Raw genomic sequence first — 18103 nt, forward strand, 5'->3', positions numbered from 1 at the left:
CAAAATCTATGGGATACAACCAAAGCAGTGCTTAGGGGAAATTTTATAGCTGTAACTCCTTACATGAATAAAAAAGAGAAAGAGAGGGGCAGCTAGATGGTGCAGTGGATAGAGCACCAGCCCTGGATTCAGGAGTACCCAAGTTCAAATCTGGATTCAGACACTTACTAGCTGTGTGACCCTGGGCAAGTCACTTAACCCCAATTGCCCCGCAAAAAATAAAAATAAAAAAAATTAAAAAGAGAAAGAGGAGATCAATGAATTGGGCATGCAACTTAAAAAGCTAGAAAAAGAACAAGTTGAAAATCCCCAATTAGATACTTTTTTTTTTAGTGAGGCAATTGAGGTTAAGTGACTTGCCCAGGGTCACACAGCCCAATTAAATACTAAATTAGAAATCCTGAAAATTAAAGGAAAAATTAATAAAATTGAAAGCAAGAAAATTATAGAATTAATCAATAAAACTAAGAGCTGTTTTTATGAAAAAAAACAATAAAATAGATAAACCACTGGTTAATTTGATTAAAAAAAAGAAAGAAGAAAACCAAATTACCAGTATAAAAAAATGAAAAGGGTGACCTTACTACCAATGAAGTGGAAATTAAAGCAATAATTAGGAACTATTTTGCCCAACTGTATGCCAATAAATTTAACAATCTAAATTAAATGGATAAATATTTACAAAATTACAAACTGCCCATGTTAACTGAAGAGGAAATAAAATCCTTAAATAAGCCCATATTAGAAAAAAATTGAACAAGCCATTAATGAACTCCCTAAGAAAAAATCACCAGGGCCAGATGGGTTTACAGGTGAATTCTATGAAACATTTTAAAAACAATTAATTCCAATATTATAAAAATTATTTGGAAAAATAGGTGAAGAAGGAGATCTACCAAATTCATTTTATGACACAAATATGGTGGTGATACCAAAACCAGGCAGAGCAAAAACAGAGAAAGAAAACTATAGACCAATTTCCCTAATGAATATTGATGCTAAAATCTTAAATAAGAGATTAGCAAAGAGATTACAGCAAGTGATCACCAGGATAATACACTATGACCAGGTGGGATTTATACCAGGAATGCAGGGCTGGTTCAACATTAGGAAAACTATTAACACAATCAACCACATCAATAAGAATACTAACCAAAATCATGATTATCTCAATAGATGCAGAGAAAGCTTTTGACAAAATACAGCATCCATTCCTAATAAAAACACTAGAGAGCTTAGGAATAGATGGAACTTTCCTTAAAATAATAAACAGTATCTACCTAAAACCATCAGCAAGCATTATATGTAATGGAGATAAATTAGAGGCCTTCCCAATAAGATGAGGGGTGAAACAGGGATGTCCATTACCACCTCTATTATTTAATATTGTACTAGAAATGTTAGCTTTAATAATCAGAGAAGAAAAAGGAATTAAAGGAATTAGAATAGGCAAGGAGGAAACAAAACTATCACTCTTTGCAGATGATATGATGGTATATGTAGAGAATCCTAGAGATCAACTCAAAAATTACTTGAAACAACTTTAGCAAAGTAGCAGGATATAAAATAAATCCACATAAAACATCAGCATTTCTATACATGACCAACAAACCTCAGCAGCAAGAGATAGAAAGATAAATTCCATTTAAAGTAATGGTAGAAGGGGCAGCTAGATGGCATAGTGGTTAAAGCACCGGCCCTGGATTCAGGAGTACCTGAGTTCAAATCCAGCCTCAGACACTTGACACTTACTAGCTGTGTGACCCTGGGCAAGTCACTTAACCCCTATTGCCTGCCAAAAAAAAAAAAAGTAATGGTAGATAATATAAAATACTTGGGAGTCTACTTGCCAAGACAAACCCAGGAACTCTATGAACACAATTACCAAACACTTTCACACAAATCAAATCAGATCTAAAAAATTGGAAAGATATCAATTTCTTATGGATAGGCTGAGCTAATACAATAAAAATGACAATTCTACCTAAATTAATGTACTTATTCAGTGCCATACCAATCAGACTACCTAAAAATTATTTTATAGAGCTAGAAAAAATAATAACAAAATTCATCTGAAAAAACAAAAAGTCAAGAATATCAAGGGAAATAATGAAAAAAAAAATGCACAGTAAGGTGCATTAGCTGTACCAAATCTGGAGCTCTACTATAAAGCAGCAGTTATGAAAACTATCTGGTACTGGCTAAGAAATAGAGTGGAGGACCAATGGAATAGGCTAGGCACAGGAGAAACAGTAGTAAATGATATTAGTAATGTACTGTTTGATAAACCCAAAGACCCCAGCTTCTGGGATAGGAACTCAGTATTTGACAAAAACTGCTGGGAAAACTGGAAGATAGTATGGCAGAAATTAGGCATAGACCAACATCTGACACCTTATGCTAAAATAAGGTCAAAATGGGTACATGATTTAGACATAAGAGGTGATACCATAAGTAAATTAGGAGAAAAAGGAATAGTCTACCTTTCAGATCTTTGGAAAGGAGAGCAGTTTATGACCAAACAAGAGATAGAGAATATTATGAAATGCAAAATGGATGATTTTGATTACATTAAATTAAAAAGGTTTTGTACAAACAGAAGCAATGCATCCAAAATTAGAAGGGATGTAGAAAGCTGGGAAACAATATTTATGGCCAGTACTTCTGATAAAGGCCTCATTTCTAAAATATATAGGGAACTAAATCAAATTTATAAGAACCCAAGTCATTCCCCAATTGAGAAATGATCAAAGGATATGAACAGGCAGTTTTCTGATGAAGAAACCAAAGCTATCTATGCCCATATGAAAAAATGCTCTAAATCACTATTGATTAGAGAAATGCAAATTAAAGCAACTCTGAGGTACCACCTGACACCTACCAGATTGACTAAAATGACAAAAAAGGAAAATAATAAGTGTTGGAGAAGTTGTGGAAAATTTGGAACACTAATGCTTTGTTGATGGAGCTGTGAACTGATCCAATCATTCTGGAGAGCAATTTGGAATTATGCCCAAAGCTGTGGATACCCTTTGACCCAGAAATACCACTTTTGGGTCTTTTTCCCAAAGAGATCATAGAAAAGGGAAAAGTATCCACATGTACAAAAATATTTATAGCTGCTCTTTTTGTGGTGGCAAGTAATTGGAAGTTGAGGGGATTCCCATCAATTGGGGAATGGCTGGACAAGTTGTGGTATATGAATACAATGGAAAACTATTGTGCTGTAAGAAACGATGAGCAGGAGGAGTTCAGAGAAACCTGGAGGGTCTTGCATGGGCTGATGATGAGTGAGATGAGCAGAACCAGAACATTGTACACAGTATCATCAACACTGAGTGTTGATCTACTGTGATAGACTAGATTCTTCCCACCAATCCAATGGAACAAGAAAGTTCCAAAGGACTCATGATAGAAAAGGCTCTCCAAATCCAGAAAATCCAGAAAAAAAAACCAAACACTATGGAATATGGATGCTGATTGGACCATACTATTTCTTTTGTTTTTGGTACTGTTGTTTTTCTGATTTGAGGTTTTCCCTTTGTGCTCTGATTCTTCTCATATAACATGACTAACGCAGAAATATGTTTAATGTTATTATGTATATATAACCTATATCAGATTGCCTGCTGTCTAGGGAAGCGGGGGAGAGAGGGGAGGGAGGGAGAAAATTTGAAATTGGAAATCTTAAATAAAAAAAGTTGAAAACTATTTCTACATGTAACTGGAAAATAATAAAATACTTTTATTTTTAAAAAAACCAACACTGTAAATCTGACATTAAATGTATTATCATTGTGCTAAATTAATCATTAATTGCACACATAGCTATTGTCATACAACATATTAAACAATTTCAATTCAATGAAAATTCAATTCTAAAAATATTTATTAAGCACCTATTATGTGCCAGGCACTGAGCACATACAAATATAAAAATGAGAGTGTCACCCCATAAGGCAATTACATTCTTTTAGGGGAAGAAAATATGTACACAGATAAATATAAACAAGATATATACAAAATAAATACAAAGGGATAGGGATTGGGTAGTAACAACTGAAGGAATCACAAAAGGCTTCTTGAAGAAAGTGGCACATAAATTGAGCCTTCAAGGGAGGTATGAGTTTCAAGAAGTGAGGAGAGAGAACATCTCATAATTAAATGCTTATAGATACAGTGCCAAGCACACAGACTTTAAATGAATATTTATTGACAGTAGTGTTCCTTAGGACTTAGGGTACTAGAAAAGGTATTACAAAGGTGAGTAAAAAGTATTATAATTTTTTGGTACCTTTTTAAAAAATAATAATGATCATTGATGATCAGGAATCTAAAGCTAATCTTGTTATTTTATTAGTCTCAAGATCTACAAACACTATATAGAAGACTTCTGTTCCCCTTCTTCTATTCTCCTTCCTCAAGTCCCACATTTATAAATAATAGGGACTTAGGTCAATTTTACTGGGTAAATGGGAAAGAATAGAAAAGGGGGGAAAGTGGAAATTATTACATTAGTGATATCAGTAATCATTTAAAATTGAATGTCTCCTAATAAGGAAATATTGTTTATAAAAGTACACACAAATCCACAGTATATGCAAAGTTTATGGAAATATGCTTAGTATTATGCTAACACTTTCATATATATGGATGTAGCTGATGTGAAAATCCTGCTTGGTGTACATCTACCAATGGTGATACTTTACTTTTCTAAAGTCCTTTTTATTTTTTAAAATATATTCATACTTTATATATATGAATATGTATCTCATTTGACAATTAAACTTTTTTGACATTAGTTAAGATTCCTAAGACTCACTTCAAGTTATGGGAACTTCGAAGTTGTAAAATCACATCATTGCAATTGGAAAAAAAAAAGAGAGAGAAAGCTTTAAATCAGAATCTAATGGGGCAGATACAGAATAATGAAAAAATCACAAAGAGTTGGGTCTAAGTAACATGTAATACTAATCATAAATAGCTCACATTTATGAAAAACAGGAAGAAAAATTAATGGGTGTTAAATAATATTCACTCAGGAAATTTCTTGATTTTGTTGGGTTCAGAAAGATAAAGTTATCTTCTCTTTAGTGCTTCTTCTCACTTTTATTTTGTTAGTTGGATTTTAATCCTCATCCACTAAATTCACTGTTCACCACAGTAGTGCAAATGGTTAGCATTAACAAGACGTTTGGCCCCTGTCCCTCTGGATGACAGCAGTGACTTCTTTTTAAAAGTAAGATACAAAGAGAGTTGTAAAAAGAAAATGCAATCACCAAATACCATCATTTTTGATGATTCTGTGTTGGTTTACAAATGGCTGAATCTTCCAGCTAAAAAGTTTTTATTTCCATGAGAACTTGTGCTGGCATTTTTTCCTTCACCTGTTTTAGATGTGGGGTCCACTGTAACATACTTGAGTTGAAAACCGCCTGCTGTCACTGAAGCATCAGATAAAAACTTCAAGGTCATAACATTTCCTATGGCAAGAAATCACAAAGATTACTTCCTCATCTGTTGAGAATTCCTCACCTTTAACATTTATTCAAGAACATGAATATTAATAAATTGGATTTAAACCAAAGCTTCTTAAACTGTGGGTCATGGCTCCATATTGGGGGTGGGGAATTCACATAACTGAATGTGGGGGTCATGAAAAATTGGGCAACAGTAAAAGGTTATGTTTACCTATTTTATATACTTATATACCCGGGGTCTCATAAAAATTTCCTGGACAAAAAGGGATAGCGAGTAGAAAAAGTTTAAGAAGCCTGGTTTAAACTACCATTTCTATCAGTGCAGTTTTCTTGAGTCATAGAGGCTGTCTACCTTACTAAGGCAAGAGGGAAATTCTCTCCGGTGAAATCTAAGTCTACTGTAATTCCTACTTGTGTGTGGCTTTTGTCCTACTGAGTTAAAACAGAAACAAACAGGATTTAACTATGGTAGTAGCATTCACAGGACCAGAGCACAACTCAGCCTGAACAGCCATTCTTCCAATCGGTGGTAGGTTGTTGCTGTCTACAACAAGGGTCAATAAATGCAGGGTGTCCCAAAAGTCTTAGTGCACTCATCAGTTTTTAATTGTTTAGGTCTTCTTGACCTAGGGGTACCAGTAGATTCTAAACTCCTTGAGATTTAAGGACAGGGTTTTGTTTTGTTTTTAATCTTGGCACCCACTTGATGTGGGATGGTGCCTTGCATGCAGTAGACACAAGTTTGTTTAATCGAAACCTCTAAATTGTAGACAATTCCTATAACTGTCTCCCCTAAGTCTTTTTTTTTTTTTTAATCTTTGCTAAATACCTCCCATTTCCTTCAAATGATTCTTATATGGTTTGCTTTCTGCTCTCCTCAGTCATCTATCCCAATATGGTTGAGGACATCATTTTAACTTATGAACTACTCTTCAGGAAGGCTGCTCAGGACTTCTGTATAATTGATTCATCTCCCACAGTGCCTTGAGCAAATACTATGATACTTCAAGGATCTCTGTGAGTAGTCCCTCCTTCAGTGCTGACTGCAAATCTTTTATAACTCAAGAAATGGTCATTAACAGTTGATGTGGCAATGGGCCCTAGCTTTGTCAACTGAATTGGACCTATAGGAGCCTGTACCCTGTTGTTCACTTGTATAGCCATTGAGGATTAAGGATCACCTCCACATCCAGCTTTGTATAAGTAAATAAACAGTTAATTTTTTTTTTCTTCTAAAAACAGAGCTACTGGAAAAAAAACCAAAACAATAACTCAATCTTAACCCCATTTCCTGGCACACCCTAGAGAGCCAAGAAGAGGACTGAGGGGGTAGTTCTAAGTTATATTTGGCAGTAACTGCTAGGGTGGGTGTCTTCCAAATTCTCAACTCCAATCAAAGAACTGTGTCCTAAAGCTATGATAATTACTACAATTAAGATAAAGCAAATGGGGGCAGCTAGGTGGTACAGTGGATAGAGCACCAGCCCTGGAGTCAGGAGTGCCTGAGTTCAAATCAGGCCTCAGACACTTAACAGGTACTAGCTGTGTGACCCTGGGCAAGTCACTTAACCCCAATTGCCTCACTTAAAAAAAAAAAAAGATAAAGCAAATGTAATGGGGATTTGGGGAATGTCCAGACCACCTAAAAAAGTATTTCCTGTTTGGAAGACATTAGGGAACTGCTTTAGGGTGTCAACCTAGGGGAACTAGAGGCCTGGAGCATGCTTGGACATTCTGTGCTAGCCTGCCTTGTGGTAAGGAGTAGACTTTTTACATGAGCTGTGTAGATGGAGTTGTAAGTCTTTCAAATCCACATTATTCAGCATACATGGAGGCTTTTGCTGTATTTGTGTCTGAAAGTGAAAGGTCTCACTGATGGCTGGTAAGAGCATGAGGTAAGGGGAAAAGATTTGCCTACTTCCCTCCCTCCCCTTCTTCCCCTTCTTAGGGCATGTAGCCCAGAAAAACAAGACTGGTTTTTGGTGGGGTTTTTGTTGTTGTTGTTGTTATTCTTTTCAGTTCTAGGTGCTAGATGTATAATCTCCAATTTGGCCAGGAGTATGAGCCATGGGAATTCAGTAATCCAGGCTGGGCGTTATAGCCAGCCCAGAAAGAATACCCTGAGGAATATGGGTCCTGGGTCCTGGACTCTAGCCCAGTAACGGCCTACACTGATGCTGGCTTTGAAAGTTTTGTGTGTGTGCGCGCTTGAGCACTCACGTTTGCTTTGTACTGTATACTTTGTACATGTGCTGTTTGCTTTGAACACTGAGCTAAGCTGTGAGCCCCCACCCTCCCCACCCTCATCCCAAAGATAGTGAAGGTATCCTAAGGGGGATTATGCCAGTCATGTGTTGGGTGAAATGTTAGTACTTTTGTTCTCGCTTTATTTTTGAAGTAAATATCCCTTTGTAAAAGTTAATCCTTTGGGGCAACTAGATGGTGCAGTGGATAAAGCACCGGCCCTTGATTCAGGAGTACCTGAGTTCAAATCCGGCCTCAGACTCTTGACACTACCTGTGTGACCCTGGGCAAGTCACTTAACCCCAATTGCCTTACCAAAAAAAAAAGTTAATCCTTTGTTTAGGAGTTAAAATAGCACGGGGGTGCTTGTCATTGAGCCCCTAAGCTTGGGGAGAGAGGCAACAGCAGGGCCTTGAGCTAATATTAGAGAAGAGAGACAATTCCAATCAATCACTTCAGTGCCTGGGAACACAGATTGAAAAATGCAGTAGGTCTGATCCCAAGAGAGTGGGACCAATGGCAACTGTGTTTTAGGTTAAGCTTCTTCTGGGTTTAAATTGGGCCTTTCCCATTTGCAAGAAACCTGAAGAGATTCTCTACCCGAAACTTTAAACATCTTTAAAACATAAAGATGTCAGTGTTCATGTTATGTAGGCTGACACAATTTGTATTGGGAGGCAAAAAATGAAAGATTATGCATTTTTCATCTTTCAAATTTCTCCTGCTGTCTTCAATCTGGAAGTCTTTTTTTTGTTTTCTATAAAATTCTCCACCCCCCCACGTGTTTATTCATGCTAATATTCATTCCTCTTTGCAGCTAAAATTTTATTTTTTCTAGGCTTTTTATCATTATGAAATAAAATATTATTGTTCAGCCTTTGTAATTTCTTTTGAACTTTACATTTAGCCTCTCAGTGACCCTGTTTTTACATTTATAATCAGAGTAGGCCCATAAAACTATGAATTTAATAGGCTGCATTTTTCTTGTTTTTATTTCCATAATGCTCATGTCATTCTCTAAGTCTTTTGGAACTGATGCTTGGAAACTTTTTCTACCTTTTCTCTTTCCATCTCCCCCATCGAAACCTGCTTTCAAAAGGACCTAGTAACGTTCCTTTAAAAAAAAAAAAGGCATACATGACTGAGAAAGTTTAAGCATTATGTTTCCCAAAGAGATTTGCAGCAGACAAATCAAGTATAGAAATGCAAGCTTTGTTAGTCTGGTTGGGAGGTATTTTTTGGTCTAGATGGTTCTTTAAGGACCTATTTATCTTATAGTAATAACAAGGCTCCAACTCCCTTTCTTTGTGACTTTTAACAAATTAATTTACCACCCACAGCCTCAGTTTCTGTATCTGTAAAATGTAATGGTCCTTGTTGTTACTAAATTTTAGAACGAAAGGAGATAAGACATATGTAAGAACTCTGAGAACTTAAAAGTGCCATATAAATGCAAAATATTTATATTAGAGCAATGGGGGACATTTCTTTTCATGACAACCCAGTTCAAGGTTCAACCTAGTTCAAATTCAACTTCATCTTCTGAAAGGCAGCAATAATAACACATTTATATATCACAGAAGGTAGTTTCAACAATCCTATAAAATTGACAGCACAAATAAAATTATAATAACACCCATTTGGCAGATGAAGATATTTAGTCTCTAAAATTATGACTTGCCCAAAGGGACTTGGCAATATGAAATAGAACCAGTGCTAGAACCCAGGCTTTCACATGTTAGGTCCAGTGCTTTTACCATTATTCTCACTCCTTATAAACATGTGCCTATCACTTCATTTTACCTGGATCTCAATGTCTTCATTGATAAGATAAAGGGGTTGAACTAGAAGATTGCTAAGATCCATTCTATTTCTAAAATTCTGTGATTCTATCATTTCTTCTGAGAAATTGTGTCACATTCTCAGTGACCCAAACCAGGCACAAAGATGTACATTTGGTTCATTTAAAATATATATTTTTGTGGGCAGCTAGGTGGCACAGTGGATAGAGCACTGGCCCTGGAGTCAGGAGGACCTGAGTTCAAATCTGGCCTCAGATACTTGACTAGCTGTGTGATCTTGGGTAAGTCACTTAACCCTCATTGCCCAACCAAAATATATATATATATATATATACACACACACATTTGTCCCAATAATTTGTAATTACCTGTACTAATAATATCTTCTGGTATTTCATCTCCACAGTATCTGGAAGGGAAAAAAAGAAAATAAATGATTCATGGATTAATACATGGTCCATTACTACTAATAAAAATTCCTTATTTTTCCTTAAACAACAACTCATTTTTTTCAGTTTTTTTTTTCAAGGTGTACCTTCAAATGATTGAATTAGGTTTAAAAGCGAGAGAAAGGACAAGAAATGAGAATATGGCATTTCAATGAACTGTCTGTCAAAATGAAGGACACAAGCAAAAGAAAAATTTTGGCATTTCTTGATTTCTGATGTCAATTAAAGAAAAGTATCAATATCATTCCCCTTTCTGAAGATATTTTTGGCAACTACAACTATGGGATGATTTTTGAATGGCAAAAGTGTCAAAGGCCACACTCAAAGATTTCCCTATCACAAGATGAAAAGAAATACTTGGAACAATATAAAAAGCAGGAATGATAAAAACTTCTCTGAAATTAATTAATTTAGACAAAACATATTACATAATGTAATTTAAGTAACAGAATATGCTTTTGAAAATTACCTCATGAATAGTATCATAGATGTTTTTAGTAGATATCTGAAACTAGTTTAAAAGGACAAAAAGGGCTTTTTTGTGACCTTAAGGATGTGACTTAGTTTTTTTAAAAAATCCAGTGCCTCTTTGATACATTTCTCTTTCATGTCTATTTAAAAATATTCCAAAGAGTCATTTTCCTACTCAATAATAGTTTTCCACCAGTTTTTAAAAGTACCCCTTCATCACTACCCTAAAACTATAGTTTGCCTCATTTCTTCTTCTTGAGTGGACATTTGATTTTTTAAAAAATTTGTATTATTTGACATTGAACTATCCATGCTGTGATTTCCCTCTATTCCTATGGAAAAGTAGCATGGAGATTTTGGAATTTGCATACTTTAAAGAAGGTAAACATGGAGAAGGATTAATGTACCATAAATGTGAACTTCTGTGTGATTTGGTGAAAATGAGTCCTGTAGAGTCTGAACAATAGATTTTTATTGCCATGTGCTTTTGAGTAGCAAAGTGGAAAGAGTTTTTTGCTCTGCATAGACACTTTTAAGGAGAGATAGGAAACTTAAAAAAAAAAATAGCAGGGCAACCTTAATTACTGAGGTGATAGTGATTCTTTAGAATTATTTAAATAAGATGGGCAGGAGGGGAGATAATGACATTGAAACTATAATGCATTTCCCATAACACATTTTTCTTAACCTTGAATGCATTTCTAGAGGATCAACACAACATTTTAAAAAATTGACTATAAAACTAATTCTTAACAAAGAACAACTACAAAATAAGGCTACCAATTATTACATACTATAATACCAAGCCAAGATTTTTCATGCCAAAGAATCCTCCTTTTTCAAAACAGGATGTTGAGTCAAGGAATATCTCAGCAAATGGATATAGGAAATTAATACTGAAGAAATGCAGAGCCAAAAATGACAAGCTGTTACCTCTCAATTTAATTAGACACATGAAAGTCATTTTTACCTTCCTACAAATCCATGAATATCATCATAGCTGTCGTATATTTCTAAGTAGTCAGCAAGGCAAGCTATGTCATCTTCAAGATTGAAGTTCAGAAAACTTAGATGAATACGTTGACCATACTTTAATCGAATATGCCAGTAGCAGATTTGGTTATCTTCATATTCCCTTGGGTATCCTGGAGATTTAATGATTCGTTTTGGGTCTGTGAAGACCCCTCCACACTCTTTTGCTGAAAGGGAAAACAAGTGCCATTAAGTAATAAAACATCAACCGAGCTCTTGAATAAGATTTGTTTCTGGGTTCCCCCAGATAGATAAATGTTAGATAAATGGACGAATAATAAGCACTAACTAAATGATTTATGATTTCTTGGCTCTTTCCCTCAAAGGAATTCTTGGCTTTGACTGGTTTGAACATGTAAGGATAATTACCATGACTTTACTGTCATAGAATCATTGTTTTATGGGTCAACAAGTAACTTTAGAAAAAGCTCCTGCTCCTTAGCTGGGCATTTCCCAAGGTCTGGTCCTTGGTTCTCTACTCCCCTATTTTTACATTCTTTCTCTCATTTGGAGACCTCATTTGTTCTCTATCTTCAAATATTACCATTACATTGATGATTCCCAAATCTGTTTCCAGTCCTGAACTCTTATCCAAGTATCAGTCCTATATTTCCCATACTCAACATTTTCATTCCATTGTCTGTCACCTCAGACTCAACATGTCTAAAATCAAACATCTGTAATTCCCATCCCTTATTTACTGCCAGTCACCAATACTTCTCAATTCTTTTTGTAAATTAAAAAAACAACAACAACAGCAACAACAAAAAACAGCATGTTGCTTCTCCTTCATTCCCTCTATGTACTAGTCCAGAGCCTCATCACCTTACATCTGGATTGTTGTTATAGAACTGACTAGCTTCTCTGTCCCAAATACTGGATTATTAAGTTAGAGTTGGTAGGGATCTCAGGATCATTCAATGTAAGCCCTTCATAGCCTTCCCCTTTCTTCAATTCATCCTACCTACTACTTCCAGACTAATCTCCCCTAGGCAAAGTTTTTATCATGTGAAAACACATGTGTTATAGTGAAAAGAACACTGGATTTGGAGTCAGAGGACTTGGGGTCAGGTCACAGCTCTGCCATGTATGCATGACTTTTGGCAAGTCATAACCCTTCACCCTCATTTCCCTTATCTACAAAATTGCAGTAATACTCCTAAATGGAACAATTAATGTAAATTATTGAATGGAAAGTCAAGCTATTTCTTATATACAGAAATACCATAAAGTGCTAGTGTAAGGAACAATTTTGATTAGGGTAATTGTTTCCCAACTACCTATTGATGGAATATTTAATATCTTTATATTTAGGTATTTCCATTTTCAAGTTATACTATTAGCCTACATTTTAGCAATTTGTCTTCTCCAGTGACAGGGAATCTAGAGGAATATAGATTGTGCATGATTCTATTGGTTACTATGATCCAATATCTTGACGTTGAGTTCAGATAAAAAATTTCCTCTCATATTTTCTTTTTTTTTCCTTTTTCCTTTTTTCTTTTCTTTTCTTTTCTTTTTTTTTTTTTTGGTGAGGCAATTGGGGTTAAGTGACTTGCCCAGGGTCACACAGCTAGTAAGTGTCAAGCATCTGAGGCTGGATTTGAACTCAGATATTCCCAACTCCAGGGCCAGTGCTCTATCCACTGTGCCACCTAGCTGCCCCCTCATATTTTCTATGGCATTTATTATCATGGGATATATTATAAATATAGTCATATCATAGGGATATGAATAAAATGGGCTATAACAAGATCAATCTCTATGTCCATTTTAACTGTCTGAGAGACTTGATGGAAAAGTATGGAGAGCTTATTGCAATACAATATTACTGCTGTGAAAAAGAATTTAAAGTTTATGTACTACCTACTACTGCCATCCATCTCATAATTTTATTTTTTGGTTTTTTGCTGCGCAATGAGGGTTAAGTGACTTGCCCAGGGTCACACAGCTAATAAGTGTCAAGTGTCTGAACCGGATTTGAACTCAGGTCCTCCTGAATCCAAGCCAATGCTTTATGCATTGTTTCACCTAGCTGCCCCCCCATCTCATAATTTCTTAGATGAAGGATAGCACAAGGAAAACACTGAGACTCATTGCAAGATTCATGCAGCCAAGATCACTCAAGAGATGGAAAACCATAGCAAGGAGCTCTATATGGGAAGGAAGGTGGGGGGAACCATATAGAGGGAATAGAATTATAGAATCTCAGAGATGGAAAGAATTTTAGAAGCTATCTAGTTTAAACTTAGGGTAGGACTTGAAAAATGTACAATACCTTTTGAATTTTTTCTCCTTTTTAAGTAAACCCTTTGAAAGGTTGACATGGTGGGGAAAGGACTGGATATGGAATTGGAAGACCTGAGTTCAAATCCCAGTTGTATACTTATTACCTGTGTGACTTTGGAAAAGATCACTTCCCTCTCTAACTCTCAACTTCCTCATGTTTAAAATAAGGGGGCTGTCAAAGCTTCTTAAACTGTGGCTTATAACCCCATATGGTCTTGTGTAACTGAATGTAGGGGTCATGAAAAATTTGGCAACAGTAAAAGGTTATGTGTACCTATTTTATATACCTATATACCCAGGGTCCCGTAAAAATTTCTTGGGTGAAAAGGAGTTGTAAGTGAAATAAGAAGCCCTGGACTAGGTGACCTCTAATGTTCCTTCCTGCTCTAAATCTGTGCTTGACAATCATCCTTACAATCATGAAATTGTCAGTAACTGTTAAACCGTTCCTCCCTGCTGCTCCCCACCCCATGTTTCTGAGTAGAAGCTTAAGCCAAGAAAAGTCTATCTCCCCAAATTGACCAAAAATCGACCAAAACATGACACAAAACTTACACCAATTTAAGGTATTATAATTAGAATGTCACTTTCCTGAGTGACTACCTCAGAGCAATCATTCATTAGCACTCTGTACAGGAGTATAATAAAGAAAAATCTCATTCCTTATCTCCTTGAGGGTGATTCCTGGGACAGTCTACTATGACTATTCTCAATGCTAGCATTTGTATCATAGAAACAAGTGTGAAAAATTTGAACATATGTTCCAAATCGTACCACCTACACACAAGTTTTCAACCCTTCCCTAGAATAGAAGTGATTTGACGCATCACAAAATAAATGCCTATATTGTCATGGAGAACAAATTTTCTGGCATTAAAAATACATGAATTAGGGGCAGCTAGGTGGTGCAGTGGATAGAGCACCGGCCCTAGAGTCAGGAGGACCTGAGTTCAAATCCGGCCTCAGACACTTGACACTTACTAGCTGTGTGACCCTAGGCAAGTCACTTAACCCCAATTGCCTCACCAAAACACACACACACACACACACACACACACAAAAATGCGAATTAGCAAAAAATCTTATTAAAAGGCATCTCTTTTATCTCAGTACCTATTCTGCATCTGATGTAGGATTACGTGACTCCTGAGGATTCAGTCTCTTTAATAAAAATATATTAATATACTCTCCAATAAAAGCAGGTCTCAAATTGCTTTAAGAAAATGTTCAGAATAGAAACAGATTAAAAAGCCTCCGACAAGGAAAAAGCAGTTGGTAAAGAGCAGTAGCAGGCTGCTAAATGCTTGACAACTGCCTTTCAGGAAAAAAAATTGTCAAATACAACACATTTTTAAGTTTAATCTGCATTATAACATTTTCCCCATTATTTTCTTAATTCTAGACAATTAACAACACAGTTAAGTTAAATCTTGATTTGTAATATTCAACCAATTTTAGAGCATGCTAAAAACCATCACACCCTAGCAAGATTTCCTAGGATCTCAGGAGGTCTCTACCTCAATCCTACAGACACTTTTATATTCTTCTTGCCCACAGGAGGGACAGCTGAATCCCAGATCAATTCACTTGGGGGCAAAGTTAGCCCAAACTTCCCCAGATCTACAGAACTCCTTCCTTGATGACAGCAATCCCTAATGTTGTGGGAGTGTGAGAGTTAACTCATGCCTTCCCAGTTCTACCAGTCTCCTGGCCTATAACACCTCTACATTTTGCACCATTAGGAACTTGCCTACTCTGCTTACCTTCCAGTCTTATAACTACTTCATAGAAATTATAATTCCTGGAGAGCTTACACCTTTAACAGGTTAAACATTAAAAACATTATATCCAGTTTCAATAAATATTATCATACTCAGCCTATGATTTGAGATAAAGACTCAATCCACATTATAATGCATCTATGATTGGATGTGATCAATGTGGGAATTTGTTTTGTTTGACTATGCAGATTTATTACAAGGATTTTGTTTTTCTTTACTTTTTCCAGTGGAGGGAGACATGGGAAGAAAAGAAAAAATGCTTATTAATTAAAAAAAAATTAACGAGGGTGCTAAACTAATTGCCTTCTAAGATTCCTTCCTGCTCTGAATCTATAAGCTGACTTTTGATTACTTAATTCCATTTTTGTGGATGAATTTCTTTTTTTTGTTTTGTTTTTGGTTTTGGTGAGGCAGTTGGGGTTATGTGACTTGCCCAGGGTCACACAGGTAGTAAGTGTTAAGTGTCTGAGGCCGGATTTGAACTGATTCCAGGGCCGGTGCTCTATCCACTGTGCCACCTAGCTGCCCCTAGGGACTAATTTCAATAAAAAAGAACCTGTAAAATAAGTTCTGAATAAGAACATATATTTATTTTTCTTTTTTTTTGTGGGGCAATGAGGGTTAAGTGACTTGCCCAGGGTCACACAGCTAGTAAGTGTCAAGTATCTGAGAACAGATTTGAACTCAGGTCCTGTTGAATCCAGGGCCAGTGCTTTATCCACTGAATCACCTAGCTGCCCCATATATTTATTTTTTAATGATACTTTAAAAAGTAGTCTTTTCATTCAAATTGTCCACTAGTGACTTGGTGCTATTTCATATGTATACTAGTTATACTGAGTCCCAATACTCCCTCAGGCTAGCCACTTCCTTTATAATTAAGAAATCCACTAAAACCAAATGTAATCAAAGTACTGAAATTATGTTAGAAGTAAATTATAATCCAAAAACTCTGAGCCACTTTCATGCAACTTTTGAAAACATTTTGTTGTTGTTCAGTCATGTCTGTTTCTTCATGACCCCATTTGGGGTTTTCTTGGCAAAGATACTCGAATATCTTTGCCATTTCCTTCTCCAGCTCATTTTATAGATGGAGAACTGAGGCAAAAAGTGTTAAGTGATTTGCCCAGGGTCACAAGCTAATATGTGTCTGAGGCTGTATTTGAACTCATGAAGATGAGTCTTACTTCAGGCCTGGCACTCTATCCATTGTGCCACCCAGCAGTCCTTTGAAAACATAAGACATTCCAATTCGTTAAACTCTTATTCAAAATGTTTTTGGAACAATATGTTTTTGTCATTGTTGATAGATATAAGGAACATATAGCTACTGCCCATATTTTTCATTTAGTCTTAGCCCAAGTACTACCACATATAGAAGTCCCTTATAACTCAAATTTTTCTAGAGTATCTTTCTCTAGATTCTTCCTTGGTTTTCATAAATTGCAACATGCTGATCTATATACATGGTGTATCTCTGTGCCCCCCTTCTCCAGATACCATTCCCCACTGAGCTGCTGAATCATATCACATCATTTCTATCTTTATATACCCGGTGCCTACCTAGCACAGGGGTCTGCATATAGTGGGAACTTGACAAATGGTTGCTGCATTAGATTGAATTATAACTATGTCTGAACGTAGAGTTTTGAGGCATATTGTCAGAAGGCAATTGCCCAAAATAAATTGCTGCAAATCAAGGAAAAACTAATTTTTTCAGGAAGTTCCTTATGAAATGGCAAATCAAAAAATGATCTCTAGGACTTGGCTGATGTGTACCCAAACCACTAAAGCTCAGGCATAATTTTTTTCAGTTTTTTTTTTAAGTTGAAATGGATACATGAAGTTCACCAAGCCATTTCTTGACATTTGCTTTAATGTTTAATTCTATTCTAACAGACATGGGAAGAGATTTACATACTTATTGATAATTATGGGATAGAATAAGTAAGGGATTTATCATTCACCAAAGATCTGCTCTAATACTTTTTTGTGGTATAGTGATAAAGGCAGTGCTGGGTTATTGTAGAGAATGTCAGCAGATTGAGCTCTAGCCCTTGTTACCAAGCTAGAAACACTTTGAAGAAGGGCCAACCAAGGATCCAGCTAGATGAGTTTTAAGATTATCACCAGGATTTAGCCTTTAGATGATGATTTTTTTTTACCATAAAAATTCATAAAGAACACAACTCTGATGTGGATCAGAGATGTAGAGGTGAAAGGGCACTTAGTACACTTTACAGAGCATGTAGGGTCCAAGTCCAATACAACATATTCCATTACTCAGATATTTTCTAATTTGGCAAAGATTTGAAATGTTATCTTTAATTGATTACCCAAGTTAAGGTGCTACAAAACAAGACACAAAGAATTGGGAAACCTGTGAACTATTTAAATAGCCATAGTGCCCTTTCCAGAAGATAAAAGATGAGATGGAAAAGTGAAATGTATTATTTTTGTTCTATAAAAAAGAGCAAATGGAAATAGTTCAGAGAAAACTGGGCAAACTTGTATGAACTGGTGCATAGTGAAGTGAGCAGAATTAGAGCAATTCA

The 18103-nt window shown here is 35.9% G+C and overlaps 1 protein-coding gene across 1 annotated transcript in view; it reads right to left on the bottom strand.

Annotated features, from left to right (window-relative positions):
- Positions 1-3774: 3774 nt before the first annotated feature.
- TNFAIP6 (TNF alpha induced protein 6) overlaps positions 3775-18103 on the bottom strand; it is a 28031-nt gene continuing 13702 nt past the window's right edge. The window contains exons 4-6 of the mRNA XM_043995913.1: positions 11417-11645; positions 9895-9935; positions 3775-5483 (exon numbers count right to left, since the gene is read on the bottom strand). Coding sequence (XP_043851848.1) covers positions 5314-5483; positions 9895-9935; positions 11417-11645 — 440 coding nt within the window. The 3' untranslated portion in view covers positions 3775-5313. The remainder of the gene's footprint in view (positions 5484-9894; positions 9936-11416; positions 11646-18103) is intronic.

Source organism: Dromiciops gliroides, chromosome 3, assembly GCF_019393635.1.
Source record: "Dromiciops gliroides isolate mDroGli1 chromosome 3, mDroGli1.pri, whole genome shotgun sequence".
Lineage (NCBI taxonomy): Eukaryota > Metazoa > Chordata > Mammalia > Microbiotheria > Microbiotheriidae > Dromiciops > Dromiciops gliroides.